This window comes from Fulmarus glacialis, unplaced genomic scaffold, assembly GCF_000690835.1.
Source record: "Fulmarus glacialis isolate BGI_N327 unplaced genomic scaffold, ASM69083v1 scaffold6850, whole genome shotgun sequence".
Taxonomy (NCBI): Eukaryota; Metazoa; Chordata; class Aves; order Procellariiformes; family Procellariidae; genus Fulmarus; species Fulmarus glacialis.
In genome coordinates, this window is record NW_009189475.1 from 2458 (window position 1) to 25033 (window position 22576).

The 22576-nt window shown below is 40.2% G+C and overlaps 2 protein-coding genes across 2 annotated transcripts in view; one reads left to right on the forward strand and one right to left on the reverse strand.

Moving 5' to 3' along the window:
- Positions 1–348: 348 nt before the first annotated feature.
- BET1 (Bet1 golgi vesicular membrane trafficking protein) lies at positions 349–3663 on the forward strand. The gene is made up of 4 exons (XM_009582149.1): positions 349–376; positions 485–600; positions 2590–2646; positions 3153–3663. The coding sequence occupies exons 1-4, from the start codon at positions 349–351 to the stop codon at positions 3306–3308; spliced, it is 357 nt and encodes a 118-aa protein (XP_009580444.1). The 3' UTR covers positions 3309–3663.
- A 3626-nt stretch (positions 3664–7289) lies between these two features.
- Positions 7290–22576, reverse strand: part of LOC104079949 (probable acyl-CoA dehydrogenase 6) — a gene marked incomplete at its 5' end in the record, with an annotated part of 30341 nt that continues 15054 nt past the window's right edge. Inside the window, 4 exons of the mRNA XM_009582161.1 lie at positions 7290–7380; positions 12434–12584; positions 12744–12905; positions 18526–18699. Of these exons, the coding sequence (XP_009580456.1) occupies positions 7290–7380; positions 12434–12584; positions 12744–12905; positions 18526–18699 (578 nt within the window). The remainder of the gene's footprint in view (positions 7381–12433; positions 12585–12743; positions 12906–18525; positions 18700–22576) is intronic.

The following is a 22576-nucleotide window of genomic DNA, read 5'->3' on the forward strand; positions in this document are numbered from 1 at the left end:
GAGGCCTGGCTTCTCATCTGAGGTCTTGTTTGTAGAGAAATACATGTAAGGATCAGAGTATGCTCTCTCCTTTAAATGCGGGTGTGATCAAATGGTATTTGTCTTTGTTAGAGAATGATTTCAATTTTCCTGTTTGAGTTAGGTTTACCGCTCTGTGTAGCGGCCTCAGTGCTCCCTTCACACATCTCCATATAATGCCTAGGTTGATTTCCATAGAAGTAATCTGAAAACACTATGTGGGGAAAAATTTTCTAGTATTAAATTACAACCATTCCTCAGTTTTCCATCTTTGATTTGCATATTGAAAGATAACTTACTTGAAAAAGGTTGAATCTCTACCTCAGGAACATGCCGCGCCTCTTCCTGATTGCTGAGGGTGACGTTAACGAAATGCGTTTTTAAATGGAAAGCATGCTTTTCCATATGTGAAGAGCACTTGCTCCGCTGCTGTTTTCTGTCTAACTACTGACTCCTGTGTTTACAGGCGATGGAGCACCTACTGGTAATTATGGCTATACCAATAGTGGATACAGTGTTTATGAAGAAGAAAATGAAAGGTTAACAGAAAGTCTGCGTACAAAAGTCAGTGCCATTAAATCAGTAAGTATTTAATTATAGTGGTATCGTCACACTTATTGAGTTAAATTATATGGACCAGTGAAGCAGCAGACTTTGTTTAAAACATAGATTTAATACAAGAAAGAATTATTGTCAACCAAAATGCATAAGCATTCATTTGTATAACTCATTCTTCCTTTAATTAGATTTTTAGCTAGAGTTGTCCTTTTTTGCTAATCTTTAGGATAGCTGTGGTGTTACTTACAGCTTATTGTCCTATAGAATGAATTACTGTCCTTGCAGAAACTAGAAAATTTGAGTTTAGGTCAGTAAACTGGCTCAGGTTCATTTAAGAAAATGGACTACTTGTTTTTGGTGTTACTGTGGCTCATCAACTTCTGCTGTATCTGCTGATGAATCTGTAATGTGAAAACAGCTGTTAGAAATAGCATGCTAATATACTCTGAAAGAGAAATTTGTTTTAATGATTCTGATTCCTTCCAGAGATTGAGGACTTCTTTCAAGTAAGTCTAACTGAAAGACAGCTCTGTGATTAAAATCGTGTGGTTTTTTTTTCTTAACAACTTAAGATTTTTTAAAATACATTCTTAGCAGTAAGTGCTGTTTCTATGTATGTAGCACGAGCCAATGAATTCTTAGGCCTAAACTCATTCAAATTCCTATTGCTAGTAATATCCTGTTGCTTAAAAGTAATTTGTTTAGTCTCAAATAGAAAATAAAACCTTAGGTTTAAGTTAAGAAATTACCCACCTAAATAATTTAGAATAAGTTAAGGAGGTAAAAAGAAAAGCTTTGACCTTCGTTACAGAATTTAATTTCTCGTCTCCTTCTCTGGTATGTTATATTTCAAATCAGTGTCCCAGGGTATGTCTGCAGTGTGTTTGATAGTGCCCCATGGAGTAGCATGTGTGCTCTTTCTGCAGTTGCATCTTCTAGTGCAATGTAACGATCTTGGAGTATGGAATAATCTTCAGGATGTTTCACTCTTGACTTGATGACAGATTGTGGTGAAATGCAGCAGTAAGAAATAATGAGATTTAGGTTGTGTCACAAAAAACATACGGGTTTTGGCTAATCCAAAGCATCGGGGCCTGGAGCACATTTCCCTTCTTTCTAGGAGTTGAGCTGGTTGTTCAAGGCCAGTGTGCTGATAAGAACTGTTGCGGAGGAAGAGCTGCTAAGAAGCCTCTGTGGGGGTTCTCCCCTATTTCACTTGGGAGCTGCTTTTAAGCCGAGATTCTCCTGGCTGGCCCCTGCCTTTGCCACGTTGCAGCTGTGTTGCAGCTCTGCCTGCGCCTGATCTCATACCTCCCTGGTTCCAACCCTAACCTGCAGACTTGACTTTCTGGCTTGACCTTGGACTTGTCTCATAGCTGTGGATCTGCTGGGTGATGGCCAGGCTGTTGCTGACCCTGGTTACTACCTCTGGACTGACTCTCACTTGCATACTCAACTTGCCTCCTTGTCCTGCTGCACCCTTGCTGTTTTGTGACACAAAGCAGAGAAGGAATAGACAAGTTCACAAAAGAAATTCCCATTTATAGCATAGCGGCAGCTTGTCAAAAGAGGTGTGTTAGCAGGTTACAGGTGTCAACTCCAGCAACACTGAGTCAGTGCTCATGGTCGTCTGTGCTGTGTGCTAATGGTTTTAACAGTTGTTCCGGGAAATGGGTAATTGCTACTTAGACTTGACTAGATCTTGAATTTTTGAAAGTCCGTGCAATAATTCTAATAAGGAATTATCTGTTCAAGGAGAAAAGGGGAGGAGGAGCACTGAGTACCTTCTATGACTCTCTAGACTCATCTAGTCAAATGACAAATATTTACTTTCCTAAGGGTTATTGACAGCATACTGTGCGTGTTGTTTTGTTTTTTGAAAATACCAGGTACTGTTTTCACTTTTTACCTGGGGAAATGCTAGTCACGTCACATATTTTAGACTGGTTTCTCTAATCTGTGTTACTGATTACTCATATTGAATACTTTTTGTTGTTTGTTTTTTTTTTTTAGCTTTCCATTGAAATTGGAACAGAAGTTAAAAACCAAAATAAAATGTTATCAGAAATGGTAAGTGTTTCTTTAAATATGGGGCAGAATTAAGAAGTTAGTAACGTAAAGCATTCTTTTAGTGTGAACATTTGTATTAAAATGTTGAAAGCTTATTGTTGACTGTAAAATGTGACTAATTCAGCAGCAATATTTCCATTCAAAAAGATAGATGTGCAAATGCATTACTTCCCAAAGCACAACCAGGGTCTTTATACTTCAGATACAACTATTTGTTTTCAATTAGCAAATGTATAGTATTATTAAAAAGGCAGTTCTGTATTTAAATGTATTTAAGAATAGGAGAGGGAAGCAAAAAATAAGGAAGTCAGAAATCCCTTTTTTGCTTGCATCCATCTGGATAAATGGGTGAAAGTTTTTCCTGGTTAATTTTCAGAAACTGCCTCTGAAATAATTTTAGTTTTGGAAAATTTGAAAAAAACAGGAAAAACTACACTTAGCAAGCTTTAGGGGTAATCTTTTTTTCTCAGAGTAACATGTTTTTTGTTGTTTGTTTTTAAATGTAGGATAATGATTTTGACTCTACGGGTGGACTTCTAGGTGCAACTATGGGCAGACTGAGAACACTCTCCAGAGGAAGCCAGACAAAGCTATTATGCTACATGATGCTCTTTTCATTGTTTGTTTTTTTTGTAATATACTGGATTATTAAACTGAGGTGATGCTTGTTACCTTTGGTTTAAATTGTGTAATTTCAACTATAAAGCAGTCTTAATTAATGAAGACACTGATCTGAAGTGGCATATTCTGTTGATAAAACACAGTGAAATTGTTGTAAATTGCATTAACTATTAATGCCACGTTATATATAGTTTTCTTAATGTATCAGAATTTCTCCCATCATCCCCTGTTTTGGGGGGATTATTTGTAAATATGCAGAAACTGCTAGCACAGTAGGTTGCTTTTTTAGGGGAAAATAGTTTTTAGAATTGGTTTAAAAAATACAGAAAACAACGGTTGTTCGGATATGAAGTAATTGCAGCATTACAAGGCTTTCTCTTTCTGCATTTCATTCTGTGCCATGCTCTAAATTAGAGCTCCAGTTTCAGGCATATAGTAATTTCTAGGTCGCAAAAGCATGAAGGATACTTGGATCTTTCTGAATTGGTTTTATCTGTGGATTTTTAAAAGGCTGGCCTGAAGCTAACAAATGTAATAGTGGTACCCCCAAAAATTATTTTTGTGGATAGGTCTGATAGTGTATAAGTAGCTTAAACTGTGTGTTTTGGGGAGAAGTTACTTAAAACTGGATTTTTTTTAATTTAAATGTGACAAATCATGCTTACACATCTACTCTTTTAAGCAAATGCCTTTGATCATTGGGATCAACCAATATGGACACAGTACAAATGTTTTCTTTATATTTAAAGTATCTAAAACTTAATGATTCCATTGAATCACTAGAACTTTTACCATTAGTATGTTTACTTTTCAATCTGTGATGATCCCTAAATCTACATTGCATGATGTCTGAAATATGAGGTCAGATATATTGAATTTTATATTAAAGTATATTATGATGCACCTGTTGGAGGTGCTGTCATATTAAGGTTTTTTATTTTGAAGACTTAGCTTCGGTTCACCAAATAGTTTCTAATAGTTGAAGCTATTACATTGCTGAGTTTAACATTCAAAAAATTAAGTTTCCTAGATACTGAAGTGGTATCTACAATTTTTGAAAAACTTTTCTAGAAATAATGTATAGCATATTGCCATTAATAACTAATTACAAGCTGACAAATAAAGTGTTCTGTAGTATTCTAGCTAGTGTTCTTTATATACATTCTTTTCTACTGTAGAATACCAATGTATTTTTTGGAAATGGTGCTGCATTTAAGGGCCTATACTTGTGTGGGGAGCACTATTAAAGTGAGAAATGGAGGCGTATGCTACATTGCTTTCATGTTAGATTTCATATATAACAGAACTGTGACACTTATACATTCTGTGTGTTTTATATTAGATAAAAGTAATTAAAGCTCAAATATTTCTAGCCCATTTAATCTTTGACTGTTAAAAGGTCTACAATACTCTTCTACAAATAACAGAACATCTAAGTACTAACACCAGGACAATGCATTGTCTTTATATAAGAATTGCTAGGCTTGTTAAACAAGTATAGCATTTCCAAAGCTAATCAATAGGATATAGTGTGCCATCCAAAATTGATGCACTTGTATAATTTTAATGAGACAGTGGAGTGCAAGATGATAATTACTGACATACCTGTTTGACAACCACACTCTCCTGATAGTTGATCATCTTCTAGAAATGTATTTCTGGCTCTTAAACATGGTGTCTGAACAATTTCTAGACTTTTATTTTTTTTTAGCAATCAATCTGCCAATAAATGGAAAAAGTTTTTAACTACCTAATATAAAGTAGAAAAATGGGTGGATGCAGCTAGTTATATGGCTGATAACATTTCCTATCTTTGTACTGAAAAATATGCTAGGAAGTCCCTTAAGTCTTGACAGAGCTACATACTGGTAAAAATCTTTTACCAGTCGTTCAGATCATTTATGAAACCAGCAGGATTTTCATTTTAAATGTCAAACCAGATTAAAAGGTGATTAATGCAGAATAGGAACTAGGTTGTCTTCCTCCCCTGCCTCTTCCCCTGATCCTCCCCATTCTTTAGTGGTGCAGAGGAATGAGGGGAAATTAATTGGGTGGGGAACCTTAAGCCTATGTCTTCTTTTCTTCATTTAGGGAGGGTTGCTATTTTTTTTGTAGTTGTCTAGATAGGGCAGGACACGGGGAGAAAGCTTAAACACAAGGAATATATGAAGCCACCAAACAACCTTCTAAATCTCAATGTTTATTAGAAAACACACAAGGGCTTTTTTAATTAACTGCTAAAACACAACTCTGTTAGGCTCTTTCTGAACTGAAAGGTAATGGAAAGTTACATAGTCAAAACTGTGACATATTTCTGTATGTTTTTATGTTATTTTACTTTTGGAGCAAGTACAGAATGTAGCACATTTCCCTTTCTTCCCTTCCACTAAAAGGTCAATTTTCAGTTTAAAAATCTGAACAGAAATCCTGCAAGTTTGCTTAGAATAGTTAAGGCGATTTACGTAAAGGTGAAACTGCTTTGAGAATATTTCACTTGGGAAGGGGAATGGCAATTGGTAGGCACCATGCATTGCAGCGTCAGAATTTTCCTCAACATTTGCACTTAGTTTACTGGTAATTTTCTGGTAGAAAAGTATTACTCTGACAGTCCTTAAAATCCAAAAATAGTTACCAAGATTTCAGGATGCTATAGTATGATCTTGTAGAATAAAATACACTATACATTGGATATGATAGAAAAATACTAGTAGCATTTAATTGTACTTTTACAAAGTTGCAGTTAATAGCTGCATAGGAATAGTGCAGTTATGTTTATTCTTGGTTTTGAAATCTTGTACATAATTTTTACATGATATTTATATATTGTGTTTCTCAATTTAGTGTAATTTAAACTCTACCTAGCAACCATACAGATTATTTCCAGGTGGAAGAAAATATCATCTTTTAACTATCAAACTGTTAACCTTACGGTATCATGCAAGTTCCTTAGAAAATGCTTAACGCATCTGTTGGTTACAAGGAAAAGTCCACTGAAGCATTTTTTTGCAATAAGGCAGGTTGTCTCTTCTGACTTACATGGCTGTTTGAGAAAGAGTTGCTGATGTTGGTTTTGAAAGTATGGCTGATATGCAAGTAAACGTAAAGCATAAGATCTAAAGAAGATCAAATTAAGAATTTATGCTTATCATAGCAGATGTACATTTCAGTGAGACTTTTTGTGTTAACAAATCACAGTAATTTTGAAAATACTTAGTACACACTTCTAGTTTAAGGTGACTGTGGCATATAACAAGTTGTACCATCTCATTTAAGTAATAACACACAACTTCCATATTAAGTTTTTTTTTTTAAGTATTTTTCTGTCATAATTGCACACAAAACATGATAACGTTACGGCTGAAGTTCAGGCCTCCAAAAGCTTCAGATACAATTAAACAGTTGTTTGTAGAATTCTACAAATAAAAATCAACCCCCACTCCCACCACCAAATACCCATGACAGAGTGTAGCAAAAGTCGATGTGCACTTGAGCTCACTTTGATGATTACTTGCTAAAATTGAAAGACAGGGAAGGTACTTGTAATTGAGAGCAAAATCATTGTTCCAGTATTTGAATATGGAAAGGAATAATTTGTGCCAATAATTATTGACCTTGAAAGCAAAGTTACACTGAAATTAGATTAGGCTACTAGTGAAATCGTAGCTGTGTCCATATGGAAGTTATGTTTCTTAATTGGTGGCTTAGATGCTCCAAAATATAGATATACCTTGATTAAAGATGACATTTTTTCTGGGTGCTTAGTGTGGATCACTAGACCCCACTCCTCAAAAGTAATCCAGTGAAAAAAAAGAAAAAAATTTGCAGGAGGCCACGTGCTTTCAGACTGCTTTGTATCAACAGAAATTTGATATTGGAGAACACACAGAATGATAATGGTCAAAGACCCTGATAAGCAGTTCATTGGCAAAATTACTGTTATGTTTTCTACCCATTTTACCCTTCAGTGTGCAGTGCAAACCATGCTCTTGCTTGCTTAATTTTCAAGGAAGAGTGGAGATGCATCACTTGCTTGGAAGTGTTTCCATGTATTTGCAGATGATGGAAAGCATGGTTTCATCTGTACCACCTCCTATTGACAATAATCTCAAGTCTCTGTAGAAATATAAGGAGTAGATTTAAACATTTGCATGCTATACTGATGGAACAAGTACAGAATTGTACATACCCATTTATTCTATGCATTTATTATGGAGCTGCTTTTATTACATTGAAACCCCTTGTTTACAGAAGTACATACATGTGGACAAATGTGTTGTCAGCACCGTAAATACCCTTTTGTGTACAGGGATGTTGCTAATTCAAAATCAAAAGGCTTAAGAAATAATTTGGCACATCCAATTTTCAGATTCTTTCAAAACTAACCTTAACTTGGCATAACACTGTTATTTTCGTCTTGAAATAAGTTAAAACCTCTCCTAGCATACAACTGCCCCCTACTTAAGCCCAGCCAGACCTCCTGCAGCTGAACTCCATGGGGACTTCTGTTTAGGTCTGATCCCTTTGGACTGGCATATAAACCATCACAGGCTCTTCCCAGGGTTTTCTGCTGGACTGCCTGCTCCAGTGACCTACACGTTACATACTAACACCAGTTGTCGGCGGAACACCTCACCCGCTGCCTCCTCCTGGTGAGATGGTCTGCAATACCTCCCGCAACATCCCCGCTATTCCTTTGCCAAAGCCTGCAGTTGAATTTTAGAAGGGGAAGGAGCTTTTGGAGGGCCAGCAGCAAAAAGTGTTGCAGCACTTAACTTTGCTTGACTGTGTGGTAAAAAGAGTATTAGTCAATCAGTACCTGAGGTGTTGGTAATTGGAGAATTGCACGGAGAAGTTTTTTTACCAACAAGCATCCTGGTCTCCCCTAATGGCTATGTGAGATCTGGCATAATCCGTATTAGTATTATATAGTAGTATAGTATAGTATTACATAGTATTATAGTGTAGTATTAGTATTACGTGGTATTATAGTATAGTATTGTATAGTATACAAAGCTTCTCTGCTTTAAAAATGAATGGCTGCTCCAAGCTTATTTACTTTCGATTTGACATTTCTAATTGCACTCATTTAAAAACTGCCATTAATATCATTGAGTCACCCCTAACAGTATTGCCTAAGTTCCCTGGGCTAGCCAGATTGCAAACTACTGCAACCTTAAGCAATTTTCTTCACAAATTTCTTTTCTCCTTTGGGGAGAAGAAAAAAATCCCAAAACACTGGAACAGTTCTGCTAAACTACCTCTACTTAATTCAATCACCTGAAGATTCCCCACCTTCCTATAGGCCTTGTTGAAGGCAGCAGAGCTGGAACAATTGCAGGTTACTTGTTCTTCGTGCTGCGGTGCTGTCTGCTTTTTCAAGCTGCAGAAAGCCCCTGCCAATGCTTAGCATCTTGCATCCTCACAGCACTGTAGCAACAGTAAGTAATTAATACCAAGAGTAAGTAAGTAATCCTCAGAACTCTTCTGTAATGCTGATAAAAACCCTCCATTTGCAGCAGGAAAAAAAATTATATGAAGTTATAAATAGACAGTGGTAAAATCTGGCTTTGGTGGTGTGTGACAGACATGTCAGGTTATTACATAGCCATTATATAAATATATCTTTAAAAAAACCAAAAACACCTTTCACATGTGTGTGTGTGTCTTTACAAAATCTCTGGTGATAGTATTTTTGTCTCTATAGGTGAGATAAGGAATATTTCCTCCAGTATCTACAGGCAGCCAACTAATGCCCATCTCTTCCCCGCAGAGACAGGACGGAAGGTTTCACTTAGTTTAAGAGGATCGAGATGACAAAGGACTCGAATGATGTTAATCTAGCAGCCCTCTTCTGGCAAAGAGGCTTGCTTTCAGCGCAAGAAAACAAAACCACGGGACTAACTATCCTGCCAGAAACTCTGTGAGGAAGCTGGAGAAGATGACATAGTAAAGTAAGCTTGTGTATCAGCTGTTCATTGTAAGTTTATGGTTTGACAGTTTATATTATACCAATAATGCATTATTAATACAGCATATAAATACTTCAATATATATAAATATTAGAATTGTATTGCTTTAGGTAGGCTACCCCTGGGATGCTTTTGTTCTGGCTCAGCAACACTTTGCTTTCCGATCCCGCAGTCGCTGCGCCCAGGGGAGAGCAGCATGTCCTGCACTACCTGCAGCCCCGCTCAGGGGGGCACCGACCTGCAGCGGCTTCACCCCGATCAGGGCCGGTGAGGAACCGGCCTGCGATGCAATGCACCGAACAGTTACGGAGAGGTGTCATTTTGAGGGACCGAACCTCTAGCCACTTGTTGAATGCTGTTTTCCTTGGAGAGTGGGAGTTTGCCTGAGGAAAGAGATCAATCCTAACCGGTGTGTTCTGGCCCCCCAAAACACTCCCTGCAAAGAGCTTCCTCTCATTCAGAAACTCTGTGCACCTGAAACATCAATTGTAGACGTAGCATTCTCCCCATCACGCCCCACAAGAGTAAAACTTGTAAGAACCGGCAGCAGTTAGAGACAGTGTTTAGTACTTAGAAACAATCCTAATTTAAAAAAAAAAACAAAACTTTTTAAAGAAGGCCAGACAAGTTCTTCCTGTACCAATTGAAGCGTACATACTTACTATTAAAATATATAGATCAATACCTGAAATTTTTTAAAACTCATGTTATGAAGCCTGAAAAATTGCAATATACTTGCTACAAGAAGTTTTCTTCCCTCTGATCTCTCACAACCTGGGGTTTTCATATAGGTTGTGGGTTGTTCAATAATTGATTTTTCCTAAGTCATGATGCCTTTCAGGCATTTCACACAGGGAGAGAAAAATAAACAAACACAACTCCAGTCTGGCGCTCTCCTTCTCCAGAATCCTGCTAGTAGGGTAAAGTCTGGAAAGTCCACTCTTACTGTTTGTTATATTGGCTTGTATTTTTCTATTAAACCCTTCGATATTTGGGCTCAAAACTTTTTTTCAAACCCATTCTCCTTCTCAGAATTCCAACAACTGAAAGAGACATTTACGTATATAAAATCAGCCCAGTATAGGCACTTACAAGCAGCTATCTTTAGGCCTTCTAGAGAATACTGCACTTTAGAAAAGTCAGTTGTTCTACAAAGTTTAAAAGACTAATGATTAAAATGACAGATGTGAATAAAGTCATTTGGCAGACAGTTTTGTGCCAGGTCTGTTTATTATCTCCCCACCAACACTAATAACTAAAATTCAAAGACTTCATGCACTAACCGTGCATTATGCTGTGTGCTCTTGGAGGAGTGACAGCCCGACGTGTCAAAGACTAACATTTCCTTGGAAACTTGGTAAGGATTATGCCACAAAAATCGTTGTACATTATGACTAGATGTCATGCTGTGCAGTTACGCTGCTTGCTACTTGACAAATATCACAGTGACGTGCATGGTTACTCAGACTGCTGTACGAAAAAGAATGGCTTTAGGAAAGTTGCTGCTTTGCTTATCGTTACAGATTAACAAGATTCTGACTTGAACCTGTAATTGTTTATTTAGGTAATACTCTACTTCTCCCTTCCTGGAGCTTATGGTTACTCAATGATGGAATTTTACTGATTCACAAAAAATTTTAGAGTATCCACCTTTAGCCTCATTTATAACAGTGTTTGTTTTAGAGGCAGAAAGATATGTTTCTTTAGCCAGCTGACACAGTTTGTACCAATAGGAAATATTCTGGATCTCTTCTCAGGAAAAATGTGACTGTGCTGGTGTACTTAGAAACCACTCTGGAATTCACACAGAAATGCCCTGCCCACAGTTAGCAATAATATACTGGGCTAGGAAATCTAAAGACAAATCAAAGCTATATAAAAGCACATACACATTAATCTGTACACATTACTACACTGACAGTAAGCTCTTCAAGACAAGGATTCATTTTATTCAGAGTGCCTACTGCAGTAGCTTTTAACATCTGCATCACCAGGGACCATTAGCTGCTAATAAAGAGGCTGTGAAAGAAATAACTACAAAAAACCATCATATTGACTGCTGGCTTAAAACGACCGCCATACAGCTGTCTGTACCTTCACCAGAAAATTTCAGGTATCCACAAGTCAAAAAAAGTTAAGGATCTCTCTGACTTACCACAGTGGCATTCTTGTTCATAAAATGCTATTAAAAATAGAAAAAGTAACTCAACCTACTAAAAAGAAACAAGCTTTTTACAGATTTTTTTTTTAAAGTGTTCTGCTCTCATATACACAGATACATTTACCAAAACTTTCAACTAACTGAACCACTAACGAATTTTGCTAACCTTTGATTAGGTATCGTATATATAAGGGCTGAACTGAAATCTCTTACTGCAAGAAAACGCAAGTTCCATTTTGGTGCTTCTACAGAATATAAGACACCAGGGCCAGAATTTTCCTAACAGCTGCCAAGAAAACTGTTTGCTTAGAGAGAATTTTGCTCTAAGTAGATATATGGTAAAATTTGAAGGGACTTCAATTAATTTGCAAAAAGGCCTCTGTACCGTTTTAATGATCTAACAATTTGCTGGAAGCAGCTACATCTCTCATACATCTCACACAGTATCTGTTGTCACTAATCAGATGGAGACTGCTATCAGAAAAGGCTACCACAGGAGCCTAATGGTGAACTCCAGTTTCACACATATATTTGGGGAAAAAGATAAAGCTGATTTTCATTGGTTTTGGAAGAAAGCTGCTGTTTTGTTTTAGTTCTGTTCTTGTAATCAGGACTACAAGCAAAGAAAGCAAAGAGAAAAAAAAAATCGCTTGTTGGTAGGCTTCCCCTTTTTTCCATTGTCCTATTGTATGGCAGGTACCAGAGGACCATCAGGGAATGGAGTTCACTTCTTTCACCTGACATTCAAGCTAACCTGTGGGTAGTTCAAACTACACAGTTGTAATGCAAAGCCAAGATTTGGCAAAGGAATAGTCAGCCTATGTCCTGACACTCACACAGGTCACCCCGAAGTCAATGGGACTGTGGATGCCCTTGCATCCACAAGGTACATTAGTGACATGCCATTCAGTGGAACAGTACCATTCACACTGGCTAGGAGCTGGTGCCCTGTTCAAGGGGGTGATCTTTTAGCAGGACATTTAAGAGGCCAAATTTCAGTAAAGCCATTTCCTATTTTCACCATTCACTTGCTTACCGGTAAAACCTGCTCACCAGAACCTCGCTGGTGAATCCCATTCCTCCCCAAAACTGGAGACAGCTATCAGTCACTTCACGGGCCAGACGACCTGCCTTTAGCTTAGCCATGGAAGCAAATTTTGTCATGTCGTTGCCTTCCACATAGAGAGCTAAAAAAAACCCGAAAGAAATAAAAAAGCACCGTTATATACACACAGTCACTGATCACAGCCTGCCTCTCTGGCAATCACCTCCCCGTGTTCCTTTAGCCTGACCACGTTCTTCGCATGACGAGAAGCACACCTGGGAAGGCAGATGTGGGGGCTCACCTACGGTGCGGTACAGCAGCGAGCGAAGGAGCTCCACTTCGGTTGCCAGCTCGGCCAGGCGGAAGTGCACGGCTTGGTTGTGCAGGACGGTCTGGTCAAACACTTTCCGCTGGCGAGTGTAGTCAATAGTTTCTTGTATTATAGTTTCCAGTGGTGTCAGGACTTGGAGAAGCAAAGCACAGAACAAGACATCATTTTAGCCGGATCTGTTGTTTTTCTTCTTGTTGAAAAAAAATGTTTTTTTCACATTGTACAAACAATACATTAGGTTTTCTAAAGTAAATTATTCCATGCGCTCAGTTTGGGGTGCAGTTTCAATTCAGGAAAAAATCTGGTATTTCCTTGTACCTTGAAGACCTCTTTACCGCTATTTCACCTGAGCCCCAAACTGCCAAAACTTGGAGGAGAGTGAAGGGGTGTGGGGTGGAGGGAAGGAAAGTCATAGACAGCAGTATGTAATGACGAATATGTAAACTTTATGCTTAATGCCTCATTAGGGGCCCTAGCAAAAGCTTGTGGCAACTCCTGCTTTCCATGCTCCCTGTGTCCTGAAGGTCTGTTACAAAATCTGAAGGCAGACAGTGTGCTCACTGAGGAATGCTCTAGAAAGGTAAATTCAAGGAAGCTTTCAGGGAGAAGGCAGAAACCTATTCAGAGATCAAGGAACACTAACAGACTGCTTACTACATCTGCATTCTGTGATCAGATCCCAGTACAGAAAGGAAGGGAAAAACATTAAGATTCACAGCCACTTTTAGTAAATGCTAAGCAGTGCTTCTAACAGAAGCAGAATCAAAACAGGATACTGCTGGAAGACAGAGAGAGATGGCAGACACTGCTTTAAAGCAAGAGAACTAGTTCGCTGCTCCTTTTTGAGCAAACTTAGAGATACCCTGTTTTAAACACGAAGAAAATAGAAAAGTTTCCAAGGCAAACCAGCCTTGAAGTGAAGGGCTAGGCTATCGGTCTCATGCAGCTTAGCTAGGATAACAGCAGGTGCTAAATCTGTGGAGAATTTTGTTTGGCAAATGTGAACCCATGTCACTATGGCAAGCAGTAGGGAGAGAGTTCACAAATCCATCTGTACGAGAAGGGTCACATTTTCTCTTTTCAAAATATGCATATCCACACCTATTCACATTTAGAATCTAAACCACAAAACTCTGAATCTGAAATGCAACATACAACCAAGCCCTGGACTACTACAAAATCCCTTTTCCCACCTGCTAGTTACTCACATGACAGTTCCTTACAGGAGCCTAGTGTGCTTCCACATTCCTTTTTGCATCGCTTTCAAGATCACCTCTATTTAAATGTCATCCCTATACTGCTTTCATATGCGGACTCTGCATCCCACCAATTGCCCCCTGCCAGGACCATTCACCAGCTCTTCCACAGAGTGCTGTTTTTCACACGCTGTCCCCACATTCCGTAAGGTGATCAGCTTTTCTCATTCCTTAAATATTTTCCCCTCCTTTCTCAAACAACTAACTTCAATGCTTATTTTTCAAAAGAGCATATACAATAATTTCCTCATTTCTTCTCTGTTAATACACTATGCTGCCACCCTAATGCTGGTTCTCTGGACAGGAAAATAAATTGCTGTTTTCAGGGACATCTCTTGTACAGAGGAACCTCCCAGTTCTTCCAAAGGACCGTGTAACACAACACTGTAGCACATATAACGCTAACGGCTTTTTCACTTGTACGTCTATGGTCTCCGGCTTGAGAGATGCTAAAGAAAGAGCAAGAAGTGTGTAGGCACCTCTTGTCCCTTGCCCCCAGACTGACAGCTGGGAAGCGTACAGCCGAGTCTGAGCCGCCGGGAGGGAAACTAAACAGTACGTTCCAGTGCTAGGAGAGCAGAAGGGAGGTGGGAGGGGTAAGGACAAGGGATTAGTCTTGTGTTGGTCTGTCAGAGCAAGGTGCTCCAGCGTGGCTCGTGTGGTTCCCAGCATCCAGGACCATGGAAAGAAGAGACGGGAAACACCAAAGGGGAGGCAGGAGCAGGACTGGGTGGGAAGGAGCAGAACAGCACCTATTTAGGTCCTGCTTGCAAAAGGGCTGAAGATCATGAAGGGGTTTTGGCCCATCTCTGCTCAGGCTGTCACCACGCATCTGGACTGGGAGTGGGGGGCCTGAGAAACCTGCTCTCGCAGTGTCTGCCTCTCTGCTCCACTGCCTCCTAGTCCTGCCCCAGCTGATCCATCCTCCTGTTCCCTTAGCTGCCATCACCACCCTTCTGCTTATTCCTGGAACACAGAAATAAACAAAGGAAATCTTCTAAGGGCAGTCCTGGGCTGCACCAAAAGAAGTGTGGCCACCAGATCCCCCTCTACTCCACCCTGGTGAGACCCCACCTGGAGTACTGCACCCAGCTCTGGAGCCCACAGCGAAAGAAAGACATGGGCCTGTTGGAGCGGGTCCAGAGGAGGGCCACGAAAATGGTCAGAGGAACACCTCTCCTATGAAGAAAGGCTGAGAGAGTTGGGGTTGTTCAGCCTGGAGAGGAGAAGGCTCCAGGGAGAACTTGTTGCGGCCTTTCAATATATAAACGGGGCTTATAAGAAAGATGGAGAGAGACTTTTTACCAGAGCCTGTAGGGACAGGACTAAATTGAAAGAGGGTAGATTTAGATTGAACATAAGGAAGAATGTTTTGGGGTCGAAACTAGATGATCTTTAAGGTCTCTTCCAACCCAAACCATTCTATGATTCTAAGAAATTCTTTATGATGAGGGTGCTGAGACACTGGAACAGGTTGCCCAGACAAGTTGTGGATGCCCCATCATTGGAAGTGTTCAAGGTCAGGTTGGACGGGGCTTTGAGCAACCTGATCTAGATGGTCAAGGTGAAAGATGTCCCTGCCATGGCAGGGGGATTGGACGCGCTGATCTTTAAAGGTCCCTTCCAACCCATGGTCAAGGTGAAAGATGTCCCTGCCATGGCAGGGGGATTGGACGCGCTGATCTTTAAAGGTCCCTTCCAACCCAAACCATTCTGTGATGCTATGACTACAGGTATTTAGACCTATGAGCATAGCTCTAACATGGCAAAGCTTAGCTGTGCAGCAAACAGCAACGAAACGCAGCACGTCGTCAATACCATGACTGCCAACAGCCTTGTATAACATAACAGCACACAATACTTTGTCAGTCATGTAAGTACAGAGAAATGCCATTCTTAACAGTGAAACTCATTTCCTCTCTGAACTTTCCCCCCACCTCCCCTGTATATTTGTTTCCTCTTTTGTCATACAATGTTCTCCACATCCCCAGATAAACTTGGCCCCCCAGGTTTCAACTGACAGCACATGCAGGAAATGCCACTCTAGGACAGCTTAAGGAACGCATGGTCTACCGCACAGCCGAGAATTGTGAAAGCACTTGAAGCTGCCAGATGCAGAATAATCTTTTCCTCGTACCTCCATCCAACTTATAATTTTCCACTTGAAACTTCTGCTCACTGTAAACACACTTTGCCTTGCTACGTCTCCTCTCAAAACAAAAGGAAATCAATATATTTTTCTTAGGCTGTGGCTGATCACTCTCTAGTGAGATGTACAGTGAGCTCCAAGCTGAGCAATCTGTCTCTTAAGGACGTGCATTGCCCATGCAAAAGGATCTGTCATCCTGCTTACCGGCCATGACTCAATGGTGCTCATAAAACTGAGGCTACAGGAGCAGATAGAAGTCATTAGAAAAGTGCCATTCTGCTCTCTCACACACACTGAACTCCCTCTGCCTCTAAGTTAAGCAACTCACAAAAAAACTGTTTGCTTTCTTGCCATAGCAACATTCTTTTCCTGTGATCAGTGCAACAGGTCCACAAACGGATGGTGTTTACCCAGTGTCACAACATGGGAGAGATACGTGGCAGCTCTTCTCTTTCAATGAAGCAAGAAACACAGTGACTTTTACCAATGCCTTTGATAACGTGTCACTCGGACGAGAAGACCACACCTGTGACCAATTTTGCAATTCCAGGAAATAAGTTTTCCATTCATATTTTAAAACTGTTTGACTGAAAATTCATTTTAAAAGGGGGGAAAAAAAAAAGGTGAAGAAGGAAGGAAATTCCCCACACGTTCTGAAATCTGGCCACGAAGAAGATAATTAATAACCAGAGAGAAGGCTGGAGCACATGACACTTGACAGTAAAAATACAGAAAACCAAAAAACAAAACCCCCCAAACACAACAAAACAAAACAAAACAACGCCAAAAAGGAAAGAAAGAAAAGAATGGAAGTCAACTCCCTCTTCCAAGTTTTAGGAAGCAGTGAAAGCGAGGATGCCAGGACCGGTCCCTAAAGTGAGCTCCAAGGCTCTTCCTCCCCAATGGCCCCTGCCTGGCCATGGCAGGGGGAGCGAAGATGCCCTTCCCAGACTGCCCATCCAGGGCGAGGGTTCGCCTGCTCCCGCTGGGTTGTCCTGGGCAAAAAGAAGAATTGAAACCTGGTGTCCCACTTCCTGGCAGAGCACGGTGACTGCCAGGCAGTTGTGCAAGGCTGGACAGTACCAAGCTGCCAGGGGTTTTAACAGGAGTGATCTAACCTGCCAGGCTTTGTGTTTTGATGCTGTCAGTGCGCGTCACTTTTGCCTGGGGCATGACTAATGCCGCAGGCTGCTCTGCTGCCTGGGGAGTATCACTGCAACCCAGAGTTTCTGATTGTTTTGTTTAACTTAGACTTCAAAGTGAGCATAAAAATGCCCAATGCACGTCCTTGCAGTCTGTGTATGCCTCGATTAAAGCAGGACCAGCAACAGGACCATGTCTCCTCCTTGCCCGAGTCTGCAGTGGCATCCCTTGCAAGTCTAACCACCTGTTCCTTGCTGAAACTACTCTGACATTTACTATTTATCTCAGGCTGAACTAAGAATTGTGGCCCAAACTAAAGATTTTTTAAAGCATCTGAACTCTAAAATACTTGGTCTGGGATCAACCCACAACAGGGATTGATTTTTTACTTGGTCACTGAATCAGAAAATCACTTCTTAGAGTTCCCAATTCCCCAGCCACACACAGACAGTAACAGCCGGGGTACACACAGGAGCACGAATATGGTGAGATTAATTATACAACCCTGAAATTTAAAAAGGACCAATCTTCTTACAGTGAACCACATTATATTTAAGTTGAAGAAACAAACAGTGTGGGGGTAAGGTGGGGAGGCTGAAAATGGACAATCCGGACTTGGATCTGGTTACCTGGAATATCCAGAATCCGTATAACTCAAAAATGTGTATGGCCTGAGTTCGGAGGAACTCTGTGACAGCATAACTTCAGGGAAAGGAATTTGGTGCTGCACCACTTATGTCCAAAGTGCACAGACGTAAAACAGATCTGCAAAGCGAAGCTCTTACATTCTGTGAGAGCCACTTCTTTACACAGCCGCTAAGTTAATTTTCTAAAATCGAGGATAAACATCATAGCTTACTGTACTACAGGAAAAGTCACCGACCTTCTATTTCATGCCAGTATTTTGATAGCCTTCGTACTACATTTGTAGCAGACATAACATGATGCCATATTTTCTTATCAGCAGAAAAGCACCAAGAAAAAGAAACAAGGCAAAACCGGCCTCCGTGATGCCTCACAGAATATTTTCTATTTCAAGATTTTCTACAGAAAGGGAAGGTTGTCCGTATCCAGGCTATGACAGATTTCAGAAACAGATCGTAAGAGGTCACTGCAATTTACAATAAAGGGAAAGTGCCGTTAGTCATGCAGAGGGTGACCCCTCTGTCCCTGCCTGGCCCCAGAAGCACAAGCGATGACTTACCAGTGGCTACTGCCCCCAGCCGCTCTTCTTGGAATTGCAACATCTGATACGTAAAACCCTTTCCTTCCTCACCGATGAGGTTTTTGCTGGGGACTCTTACGTCTTCAAAAAAGATCTGAGCTGTGTCCGACGACCTCATGCCCAGTTTGTCTATCTTTTTAGCAACATGAATGCCTGAAGAAAAAGGGGTATTAGAAAGGCTACAAAAAATAGAAGCACTATGTACAACATTTTAAGAAAGCGAAGTTTGCAGATGTGAAGGCATGTGCCAAGACTACAGTGAAACCTACCTTTAGGAAAAACATAACAGTATTCTGGAATTTAAAAGTAAAATGGCCCACATCCTATTTTTAAGAGTTTTTCCATTTTATTTAACTAGCAAATCAGAAACTGCAATTGTAAAGGTCCCACTTTTCATTATGTCCCCAAATAATAATTGCTTACTGGTAGTCATAATCTTACTTCATGCACATCTTGAAACAATGCAGTATTTATTTGCTTATGTTTGATTTTTAGTGCACTACAATAAAATGATGGAATTCAATTTAGTGGTATTTGCTGAGTTCCTGCACTGCTGTGAAACAGTAGAGAAATATTTAATAATGACAAAAACAGAGCTATGTTTTAAGCTGCAACTAGAGAATTTCTCCTCCTGGAAATCCTCTTCCTTTCCTCTCTTCCACATTTATCCTCCCCTTTCTAGCCTACCCTGATTTCTTCTGGTACCTGTAGAAGAAAGTTTATAGTCAAACCACACTGCTTTTTCCTAATAATAAAAAGTTAGACTCAAATTCATAACTGCTACAAACATCCAACAACTCCAAATCAACTCCAAATTTTGTTAAAACTATGTATTTTATGGCCTACAAAATACCGGTTAGTTCATCTAAGTAGTCATAGAAGGGTTCATAATGATCACAATTCATTCCTCTGAGTTTTCACGCGGACATGCTTGTGAAGAGGGTTTGCTTCCCCACAGACCTCCCTACACAGCACTGACTGACCCCACGTGCAATGGTCTGTTGGAGACGAACCCGGTTCCTTCAGGTTTGGCCACGTAAGACTTCAGCTATCTACTCACACCAGGTAGGACTCCTTCCTGTTGTTTGTTTTTTCCTACCTACAAGTTCTTTCTTGCTATTGTTCAGATGCAAGCACAGCTTTCCACTGTGCCATGAGAGTTTAACAGACATCCACTGATTTTTTGTGGCAATTCCCTTGTCTTCAGTTTTTACCTCCTTGTAGCTCTGGGGCTAAAGCGAATATTCAGGATGGAAGTCAAGATTGTTTCAGAGGTAAACTGAGGCCAACAACCAAGCCTGAGGGTTTGTGCAACACATGCTGATTACATCTGCCAAGTCATTATACACAGAAAAACAGTTCTCCAAATCAGCATATGTGTCTTCGCAGAAAAACAAACACTTTGCTACCCACATACATGGTATTCTAACCAGTTTTGTGATGCGGAGGTATTCTGGTAATATTTTCCTCTTTATTCTATTTTTTTTTCAATCCTCCACTACTCTCTAACGTGGCTTAGTAGGAGCTGGTCACCGCACAGATTGTTGTGGACCCTCTCCATACTTGTTTGTACCTTGCTATCCTTCATGGCTTTCAGTGAACATCTCTTTCTGAACTAATATAGACATCTCAACTTCTACTGACAGGAGGCCTTCAGCCATGTGAAAATTACTTTGGTTTCGCAGGCAGAAGAAGTTGGCAGTCATTCCCTTCAAATTCACTCTCTCTGGCTGTATTGAATAAGGTTATGGAAAGTTTCATCTCTCTGCAGAGATGAAATACTGACACTATTTCCAAATGCCAAGACCGCTCTCCGAATAAGGTCCACATAGACTTCCACACCTTCCACTCAAGATTTTTCTCCACCAGCCAATCTATAAACAGATTATGTGTTAGGAATACTTGCTTTGATATGTGTTCAATGCAGGAAGAAAATCAGGACAGCTGTATAAAAATTTTTGACTCTTGGACTGAAAATTATCCAGCAATCTGCACCCAGTCATGCCAAAAAAGCATTTGTGGTTTGTTTCTGTATTAAAATCGGAGCTAAACAAACACACACTGAACCATTTACAGGCCCAAATGATTTCTGGAACATCTTTTCTCGTTGGAATATTACTGCTTGGTTTCTTTGAGAGTCTCAGAGATCATGTCTTTGGTCTACTTCCAGCTGGTTTTATGCAATCACTGCTCCTCACCCATATAAAGATGCACTTACTGCTCTTGTTAGTGGGTGGTTTACTAAGGACTCTGTTGGAAAAAGCACAACTGCTGTCAGTTCTTTATATTGCTAAATCAGTTCTGTTGTGTACTTCCCTGGATCCACATACAACAACAACTATTGGAGAATGCTCTTAGAGGTTTGGTTAGGGGAGCTACATGTGTTAATGATTTCTACCCATACTTCTTCCAGACTGGGTGGTGTGTTCATGTTTCCTGAATCCAGCAGCATCCCCCCTTTGTTGTGCCTTACCTGTTTCACTCGCTCTGAGATTAATTCATGTTTCTCATTCTGAAGGAGGCCAAACTGCATCAGCCTCATGTAGTGCCCCCTCTGTTGCTAGCACACGCTTTACATTTTCTCTTTTTTGAAGACAATGATACATAATCATCTCTTTGGCTACAATATGGGCACCAAAATCTTCCTTTACTTAGTTCAATTATCTTCATTCTCTTCATAACGGGTACTATACACTAAAAATTACCAGCTGCAGTAGAAATCATCTGCCCAGATAACTCCTGGAATTTGTCTGTATTAAATAAATCACAAGCCATCCAATAACACACAAATCTCAATCTAGCAAGGCCAAGTGCCTGACTTACTGTAATCACTCTAACGGAGCCATTTGAGCTACTTGCACCGGTATCACTGAGATGGATTGCTATATCTCTTCCTGGGCAGTTCTTCCCTGGCGTCTTTGATTTTTTATTTTCTCCCACCCCTCCAGCCTTCTGACAATCTCTTTTTATTTCCTATATTCTATCTTGAGAGAAAGGCAGTCTCTCTCTCTTGACACCTTTTAGTGCCATTACAAATGGCAAGAGGCACATTTTAAATTGCAACCTGAGAAACATGCTCTTTCCCCTTTCCTGGATGCTCTTCTCTTTATTATCTCCTCCTTGCAATCTACCCTAGTGCTATCTGAGGACTCAGAAGACAAACCACTGCAAAAATAGTTACCAGATTAGGGCTGCAAGCCATTTGTCCATGTATCTTGCACACAGACATTTTACGACTTGTTTGATTCTCTTTCATCATACAAGAAATTTGGCTTTTTTTTTTTTAAGACATCATTAGTATGAGGAGTATTCACCTAATTTGGGTATCTACTGTGAATCCACACTGCTGTTATCCAAATTCCCTTTATGAGAATTGTATTCAGCAGTGTCTGTCAAATCTAGACCATGATTGCCTCACCCCAGCATAGCCACTGTACACACCTAAAATTAGAAGAAGCAAATCCTACTTCATATCTCCAATAAACTACCAGTTGTTGAAGTTAATAATTCGCTTTCAGATTTGGAACTTTTTTTTTTTCTGTTTTTTATCACCACGTTATACCAGTATGAAACAATTAAGATTTTCGCAAAAAATGCCGGGCTGGTCTCCCATGTTCTTCCAGCTGCTAGCAAGGAATGAGTTATCGCTGCGCCACGGATCCCTTCCTTACCCTGCCATATAGGCTGGGGACTGCAGTGGGTGACTGCAGTGATTAGTCAGACATAACACACTCATTCCCCAGCTTTGACACACATGCATCTACAGACGCTTGATAGTGCATCATTCGGTAATGTCCTCCAGACACTTCCCGTACAGTCTTGGTCTGCTGCCCTCCAAGGAGCACAATCTTTGGCAGACAGACATCCTTAGGATGTGTGAAAACAGCTGGAGCTTCCTCCTCACATCTGTGTCAAATGGCAGCCTTTTTCCTACTTTTCCTCTTTGTCTTCCTGAAAAATCTCACTTCTGATATAACCCACCCACTGAGCACAATCAACCATCTTAATACTTCATTTCAAAAGGTCACCA

Bases quoted from the DNA above. Each gene is read 5' to 3' on its own strand.
- BET1 (XM_009582149.1), top strand. From the start codon at position 349: ATGCCGCGCCTCTTCCTGATTGCTGAGG. The intron at 377-484 runs GTGACGTTAACG...CTGTGTTTACAG, and splicing joins CCTCTTCCTGATTGCTGAGG to GCGATGGAGCACCTACTGGT. The intron at 601-2,589 runs GTAAGTATTTAA...TTTTTTTTTTAG, and splicing joins AAGTCAGTGCCATTAAATCA to CTTTCCATTGAAATTGGAAC.